We start from the raw sequence: 8,045 nt of genomic DNA on the forward strand, positions 1-8,045 counted from the left end.
CTCTGTCGGGCCTGGCTGTCCGGCTGTCGCGCTCGGCCGCCGCCCGCTCCTATGGGGTCTTCTGCAAGGGGCTGACCCGCACGCTGCTCATCTTCTTCGACCTGGCTTGGCGGCTGCGCATCAACTTCCCCTACCTGTACATCGTGGCGTCCATGATGCTCAACGTCCGCCTGCAGGTGGGTGACGCCCGGCCCCCGCCGCCCGCTCGTGATGCTCCAGGCGCCCAGGACCGCACCCCGCGGCTGCCCCGGACGCCCGGGTGCGCCGGGCATCGAGCATTGCCTCGGGTAGCGACTGGACAACCCAGGAAACGTCCTCCAAACGAAGACAACTTACTCCTTTCGTGACCGGCGGGATCGCGCCCACCTACATAGTTCTCTGGGCGGGCGATGGGGGGCCATTACTGGGCAGAGCTTTCCCACAGCGCTTGCAGCTGGCAGGCGGGGACCTGCACAGCTGTTGGAGATGGAAAAAAACGGGCGTGTGTGCCACTAATCACTGTTTTTACAGGGTTTTGGGTGAGGCGATGCATCTTAGAGGTGTGATTTTGCAACGCTGGCCCTCTCGGCCTTTTTGTTGGGAGAAAAGCCAGGAGATCCATCTCCCGTGGAAACCCTCCGGGGGCAGTTTTCCTCAGTTTTATGGGAATCAGCTGTAGGGCGATGGGTTTTGACTGACAGATGGCTGTTTCGCAGTGGGAGGGAAAGACATCGGTTTGCAAATTCTTTCCTTTTCTAGTGGTATCACCCGTGGCCAAATGCTGAGCTCTTTGGATTGCTTATTTCCCATCCCCACACAAATAACTCGGAACCTCATATGGGATGTGCACATGGGGCATCAGCCTCACAGGTTGGGGGTGGTGGTGGGTGTGGGTGTGTGATTTACCTAGTGTGTGTGTGTGTGTATGAGTGATTTACCTGGACAAGGTGGTGCACGTGTGCAGGCACAGTTCTCTGATGGAGAAGGGACAGGGCGCTTCCTTAAAGGTGCTTGTGATGGAATAGGACTTATGTTGCCCCTTTGCAAGCAAAATTAGGAAACCCGCGCAGGGGCACCTGAGGGAGCTGTGGGTTAGGGTTTGGGCTGCTAACTGAAAGGTTGATGGTTCAAATCTACCAGCCGCTCCTTGGAAGAAAGATGAGTCTGTTTGCTTCTGCAGTGATTTGCAGCTTCCCACACCCCAGGGAATAGCCCTCTGCTGCCTTACAGGGTCCCCCTGAGTTGGAGTGGACTGAATGGCAGTTGGTATTTGGGCATTCATGTGGCCTCTAGTTAGTCGCCCCAGGCCCAGCATTTGTCAGCCGTAGTGATTTCTAAGAATTGGAAACCTTGGTTTTTAGATATCAAACTGAGATTTAGAAGAAAAAGAAAAAAAGCTTTACGAGCAATGTGAAACCAGCCGATAGATCTGACCTAACTAGTTAGCACTGGTTACGTGCCGTGTGCAAACCAAAAGGTTGGCGATTGTACCCACTAGCTGCTCAACGGAAAAAGACATGGCAGTCTGCTCCCGGAGAGACTGACAGCCTCAGAAACCCTATGAGGCCAGTTCTCTGTCTACACTGTCTGTACAATGCTGAGTGGGAATTAAACCCGCTCTATGGCAGTGGGTTTAGCTCCCATGTGGGAACCTCTTGTCTATAGTTATTGTCAATAATCTACAGTCGTTTTATAAATTAACAAGTTCTGTAAGAGAAAACCTGCTTTGAAGTTGGAAATGACCGTGTTTTGTGCTGTTAAGGAAAATCCTCCTCCTTGTATGTCTACCTCTCTCTTTGAAGAGCAGCACACCAACCCAGGGTACTACACTCAATAAAGAATGAAGGAGTCCGTTTCTAAAATGATGCTTGGGGCTTCCACATTACCCCCTTGTTTGTAGGCCAGCGAGATACTCTCTGGAAAGATTTTTCAAACACAGACCGGCCTGCTCGGTAGTGGAGCTACCTGAGAATATGGGCAGTTGGTGAAAAACTCAGACTGTGATTCTGAATGACTGAGGGCAAGGGGGCTGAGATACATGGTGAAGGAGGCAGGTGGGATCTATGAGTCAGTCAGTGGGCCAAAAATCTTACCGCCATTGGAGTCGATTCTGGCTCAGTAACCCTGTATGGGGTTTCCAAAGCTGTAATTCTTTATGGGAACAGATAACCACATCTTGCTGGAAAGGAGCAGCTGATGGCTTTGAACCGCCCACCCTGTGGTTAGCGATCCCCAAGTCCAGAAGCCCCCACTGAATGATTTTGTGGACCTGAAGGCCAGTGCTGTTTGCAGGCACAGCCCCGCTCCTGCAAATTCCAGGAGCTGGATTCTCAAGGAAGAGAATGAACTGATTGCCAGAAGTCGACTCCGTGATAGAGCAGAACTGTGTTCTGTAGGGTTTGTGGTGGTTGATTTGGGGAGGTGGCCAGGCCTTTCTTCCATGACACTCCTGGTTAGTCTGGGGCCTCCAACCTTTTGGTTAACCTGGCACCACTCAGGAACTCCTTGAGGAGCAGGGAGGAGGCTTTTTGTCAAGTTTGGGGGCACATGGGAGGAGCGTTGCCTGGGGATGGGTGGGGCGGAGCTGCAGGGGCTACCTACTTTAGGGAAGGGCTCCTACGAGCTAGGGGAGGGATTTGGTTTTGAGCAAGTGCGATGAACCCTTCCCTGCTGCAGGGGGGGAATCTCGATTTTTACTGAGACAGAAGCCACTGTGACCCAGGTCCCCATAAAATACTGGGTTGGCCTCTGCTGCCGTAACCCCTCACAGGTGGCAGAATTACTGTTCATTTGCAGAAAACTACTGATTCACCTGGCAGGTTTAATGATCCCGGCTTGACTCAAAAGGGGAAGTACAACAGGAAGTAGCATCAGAGTTGGTGGAGAACCTGGCTCCTTGCCCTTTTTTCCCCCTTCCTGGTTGCAGGGGCTAGAGTCAGGCTTACAAGTAAGGAATGAAAGGAGCTCTTTTCCGAGTGGTTGTCCGGGCACCGAGGACTTAGGAGGAAGCGTCAGGCTTCCTTAGTGAGCAAAGCTCCATTGAGCAAGGCTATGTTTTTAAAATTGCTGTTTGCAAGCAAGTCTTCACTTCCTAGATTCATTAGTATCTGCCTTGCAAATAAAGTTAAACTCACTGCTGTCAAGGTGATTCTGACTCGTAGCGACCCCATAGAACAAGGTAGAATGCCCCTGTGAAGTTCCATGATGATAACTTTTTATGGGATTAGAAAGTCCTCTCTTTCTCCTGAGGAGTGGCTGGTTTCAAACTGCTGACCTTGTAGTTAGCAGCCCAATGAATAACCACTGTGCCACTGGGGCTCCCGTGGTGACCCAAATCTGAAAATGCCAAAGCAGTAAAAAAGCAGTGACTCGTTTCAAATAAGGCATCTACTCAAACGGAGATCAGAACCTGCTCTCATTAAACAAGTGATTTCTGTAGGCTCAGTTAGGTGGCCTGGGGAAAGGATCAAGTGTCTTAGCTCAGGTCACCTGGATTCTTGTGTGCAGGGGAAGCCAAAGGAAGGAAGAGCGGGCCTGTGAAGGTTGATGAGCATCCTCAAGCCAGAGAGCAGCTTTGTCGTACCTGTGCCCTCGGCTGCCCTGCCCAGAGTTGCCCGGGCCTGGGGGCTTCCCCTGGGCTCAGAGCATATCACACTCTACGTTCTTGCTTAGTTTTCTCTCTGACTCAAACCTGCCGCCACTGAGTCGATTCCGATTCCTAGCGACCTCATAAGGCAGAGTAGAACTACTCTTCTGGGTTTCCGAGACAGTCTTTATGGGAAGCTGGCCTCATTTTTCTGTTTTGGCACATCGGGTGGGTTTGAACTGCCAACCTTGCAGTTAGCATCTTAACCCACTGTGCCACCATGACTCCTTTCTGATTGCCTTTCCAAATCATAGCTCCACATGTTCACCTCTTACCTGACAGTCTGTGTTATTCCTTTGTTTGTTCTTTCAAAACAAGATGAGTTTAGGCTATAGGGGCTTGGGAGACTCTGGGGGCTCGCTTGAGAAGAAGGTATGTAGCCTTAGCCATGGAGCAGAGCCGAGGGAACAGTTGATGCAGAGGCTCCTGGGGCTGGTTGGTGTGAGCCCTGAGAGGGAGGGAGGGAGGGAAGTGGGAGGGTTTGAGGCAGCTTCCGGCTGTCAGTGGGCCCTGGAATGTTGTCCACTCTGGCTCTGACTGACGTAAATGATCCCCCCTCTGAACCATTGAGAAGGTAGTAAAGTAATGCCTCTTCTAGTGCTGCATGCCAGAAATCCCACAATGTGGGTACTGAATGAAGCTAGTGGAGAGTTGCCGGGGTGTCAACAGGGAGGTAATTTGGTGACCACGTTGTGGATGTATTTTGTTGGTCACAGTGTAGATGTATTTCAGTGGCCACGCTGTGGACATATTTTGGTGGCTTTGAAGCAGGAGTCTTGGGGGCTGCAGTGTGGGTGCATTTCAGTGGCTGAGTTGTGAAAGTATTCCAGTGACCATGCCATGGACAAATTTCGGTGGCATCACAAAGCAGAAGTCTTTTAGGGGTCATGCTTCACTTTGTTGATGGTGTGTTTGTGCCACACTGAAGATAAATTTTTTTAAAACTCTTTCTGATTTAAAACTTGACAGAGTAAATTGGTTTTCCATTCTGAAGATGATTTTTACATAGTCAAATTTAAGTCTCTGGGTTTTGCCACTGTTAGGCGTGGCCTGATCGACTTGAAGGGATGAAGAATCTCCATCCCACCCACCGCCATCAAGTTAGTTCTGGCTGAGGAGCCGCCCTACAGTTCAAAGTAGAGCTGCCTCAGACGATTCCAGGGCTGTAATCTTTGCAGAAGGAAATTGTCTAATTTTTTTTCCTATGGAACTCTTGGTGGACTCGAACTGCCGACCTATTGGTTAGCTGCATTGGGCTCCAGAGCAGCAGGTCTCTGAACTGTTTCTTGCTGCCACCCACCACCCACCAGCTGAGTGGCAAGCAACCAGCGAGTCGAAGCCACCCCAGCCAAAGGGGATATCCTGTTTCCTTCTCCTGCCATCACCCACATGACAGCCCCCCAAACAGAGCAGAACCAGGACTGGTGGCCATCACCCCATCTTGTCCCTGTCTTTCTCCCTGTGCTGGCATTCCCATCCTCCAGTCACGCATAGGGGTTCCCTGAGGCCTTGTAGAGGCTGTGACTTCATGCAGACACCCCCACCCGACCTCATTCCCGTTTCCTGGGGGAGGCACCCGCACTGAGAAGGAGCAGTCTGACAGATCACAAGTCAAACCAGTCTTTCAGCAGGGTGTGGTCCCTGCCCTCCACTGGGGCTGCATAGGGAACAGGGTCTGTTCCTGGCACTCCCAGGGGGGTAGCTTTCGCCTGGAGCATGGGTGTCGGTGAGAGCTGGGTCAAGCTGGTGAGTGCTCATCCATTGTCTCCCTCTCCCCTTGGCAGCTTCTTTCAGGAGCAGAGAGCCTGGGCTATGTTTAGCTCCACCGTGGCAGCTCCCTGGGCTGTGAAGAGGGTGAAGGTAGGCGTGAGGACCAGAGTCCAGAGCTGCCTCACTGGGTCAGGCCAGTGTTACCTGAAGGGCAGGTGCTCAGGCTGCCTCTCGAACCCTCAGTGCTGAGCTGCTTCACTCTGTCGCCTCTTTGCGGGACAGTTTGTTTAGGGATTTGCTCCCATTCTGTGGTCTGGGGAGGAGCAGTAGCTACACAGTCAGCTGCGAACTGAAAGGCCGGAACCCACCATCCGTTCCCCTGGAGAAAGCTGAGGCCATCTGCTCTCTAAAGGTTGACCACCACCGGGGCAATTCTGCGCTCTCCTTCAGACGCGACTTCATGGCAATGGATCTGGTTTTTGGTGAGGTGTTACAGGGCTCCCTGCGTGGTGCAAGTGTTTAAGTGCTGGACGGCTTACTGAAAGATTGGCTGTTGAAAGCTATTCAGAGGCTCCTTGGAAGCGAGTCCTGGTGACCTGCTTCCCAAAGAGCACAGCCTTGAACTCCTGTGGACTGCCCACATGGACTTGGCCTGCATGTTCTTGGGGAAACACAGCCTCAGATCCATGGATTTCTTAATCCTAAGTGCTTGTAGGGATGCCTACAGGTGCTCTGATGGCATGCATGGTGGTTATGTGTTGGACTGATAACCACAAGGTCAGCAGTTTGAAACCACCAGCTCTGGGGGAGAAAGGTGAGGCTTTCTCCTCCCTTAAAATGTATGTATGGATTTTGATAAGAATTGTACGAGCCCCCAACAAAACGATTAAAAAAAAAAAAAAGAGTAACAGTCTCGGAAACCCACAGGGGCAGCTCTACCCTGTCCTAGCTGGCATCAACTCAATGGCAGTGAGAGTGAGAGGGACGCCCCCTTAGTGAACAGCTGTTCCTGGAGTAGACTCCTTGGGTAGCTGGGCATCTGCTTCCTGTGCCCAGGTGGGCTTCTCTGTGTCAGACCTAGCCGGGAGTCATGGACTGCGAATAGTGCCAGTGGTCTCAGAACCCATCCACCTTCAGGTAGATTATGTACTCAGGGTTAGCCTGAGGCAGGTCCTATGAGGTGGAGGTTACACGCACCTCCTCTCCCCAACCTTTTGACCACTCTGCTGCCCGCTGGCTGGCCCTCCCTCCCACGGCACTCTGCTCCCCAGATGGCCTCAGCCATCCACAGTGGTGGCCACACAGAACACACAGCCCATACTGAAATGGTTTATTAACGAGTAGGCAACACCTGGGGGGCAGGATCAGGGGCACTCCGTAAGTCTTCTTTCACGGTGCAGGGAAGCTCTTCCACCTACCCTTAGCTGGCCAGGTCTCTTCCAGCCCCCCTCAGGACGGGCTCCTCTCAGTTGAAGACCGGCTCCCTGACCCTCCAAGGACAGGCTCCCCTCGGCCCCCTGAAGACAGGTCCTCTTGGCTCTGCTGCCGTCTGCTTGCTCTGCACTGCTCACCGTCTGTCTTCGTTGCCAGAGCCCCAGGCTGGCCGACGGCTCTTTGAGGAGGCTCCTTGGCATCTATTCCCCCCATCCCTTCAGCTGCTGTCCCTCAACTCCTTTCATCTCCTTTCTTTGTGGGACAAGCCTTCTGAAACACCACACTGCTGCCAGGGCACAGCAGCCAGGGCTGGCAAAGAGCACGGACCACCCGTCCCTGTGTGCAGCTGACCCCGGGGACGGAACGGTCCTTCAGAGATCAGGGAACACCTCAGGGTTTGGGGAGGGTCTCAAACAAACTGCTTTCCCAGAGAACCAAGGCCCCCACAGGGAACTCCATTCTGTGCCCTGGTGCCAGAGCCCTTCATGTTGCCTGAGAAATACCCGCCGGGGAGAACCTGCCAGAATCCCCTCTGTAGGATGACGCTGAAATGTGATGATCTCTTCCAGGTTCATATTGAGATCCACTGACCAACGGCTTCTGACCACGACCACAGCGTGCCCCCGGCATCAGGGAGCGAGCACCCAGGATGAAGGATGGCAGAGGGGTACTGGACATCTGCCCAGCCCAGGCCGAGGGGTGGCGGGGCGCTGGCCCAGACAGACTGTTCCGAGGACACCAGGAGAGAACCCGGAAAGAGCACCCTTGCCCGGCAGACATACCTCTCTGGGCGAACCCACCTGCGTTGGATGTAAATGGAAACTCACCAATTGAAATGTTACCACTGGAAACAACCAGCTGCTCAGCCACGCACCTGCAAGAATCTGCGAGAAGCTCCGCCTCCGCTGTGGCTCCGAGCAAGGCCTGGGCCCTGTCCCTGCCCTTTGCTCCCACAGAAGAGCGTGGTGGGGGCGGAAACCTGCTGAGGGACTGCCCAGGGGCCACTGGCCGCCACAGAGACTCATGGTGCCTTGGAGAGCCTCGGGGGTGGGCTGCACGCCCCCAGCCGTGGGAACTGCCAGGTCAGCAGAGACGGGATTGGCCGCAGTTAGGAAGGTGCATCTTTGATGTTCAACTGCCACTTGCTTTTCTCGGGACAGGCTCTGAGCTCGAACTGTCTCCCCGATACTCCATCCTTTGCACCCCCGTCCCAGACGACGAGACAAAAGGTGTTTTCCTTGAATGTCTAAAATGCAGGTTGTCGGGACAGGCAGGA

At 53.5% G+C, this 8,045-nt stretch overlaps 1 protein-coding gene across 1 annotated transcript; it reads left to right on the plus strand.

Annotated features, from left to right (window-relative positions):
* Positions 1 to 2: 2 nt before the first annotated feature.
* LOC123521018 (small integral membrane protein 10-like protein 2A) lies at positions 3 to 7,449 on the plus strand (the record flags this gene model as incomplete). The annotated part of the gene is made up of 2 exons (XM_045284442.1): positions 3 to 176; positions 7,339 to 7,449. Coding segments are annotated over 2 exons (195 nt in total), but the record flags the coding sequence as incomplete, so codon positions are not given.
* Positions 7,450 to 8,045: the final 596 nt, after the last annotated feature.

Source organism: Echinops telfairi, unplaced genomic scaffold, assembly GCF_000313985.2.
Source record: "Echinops telfairi isolate 266 unplaced genomic scaffold, ASM31398v2 ScPeMD7_5;HRSCAF=22, whole genome shotgun sequence".
NCBI lineage: Eukaryota > Metazoa > Chordata > Mammalia > Afrosoricida > Tenrecidae > Echinops > Echinops telfairi.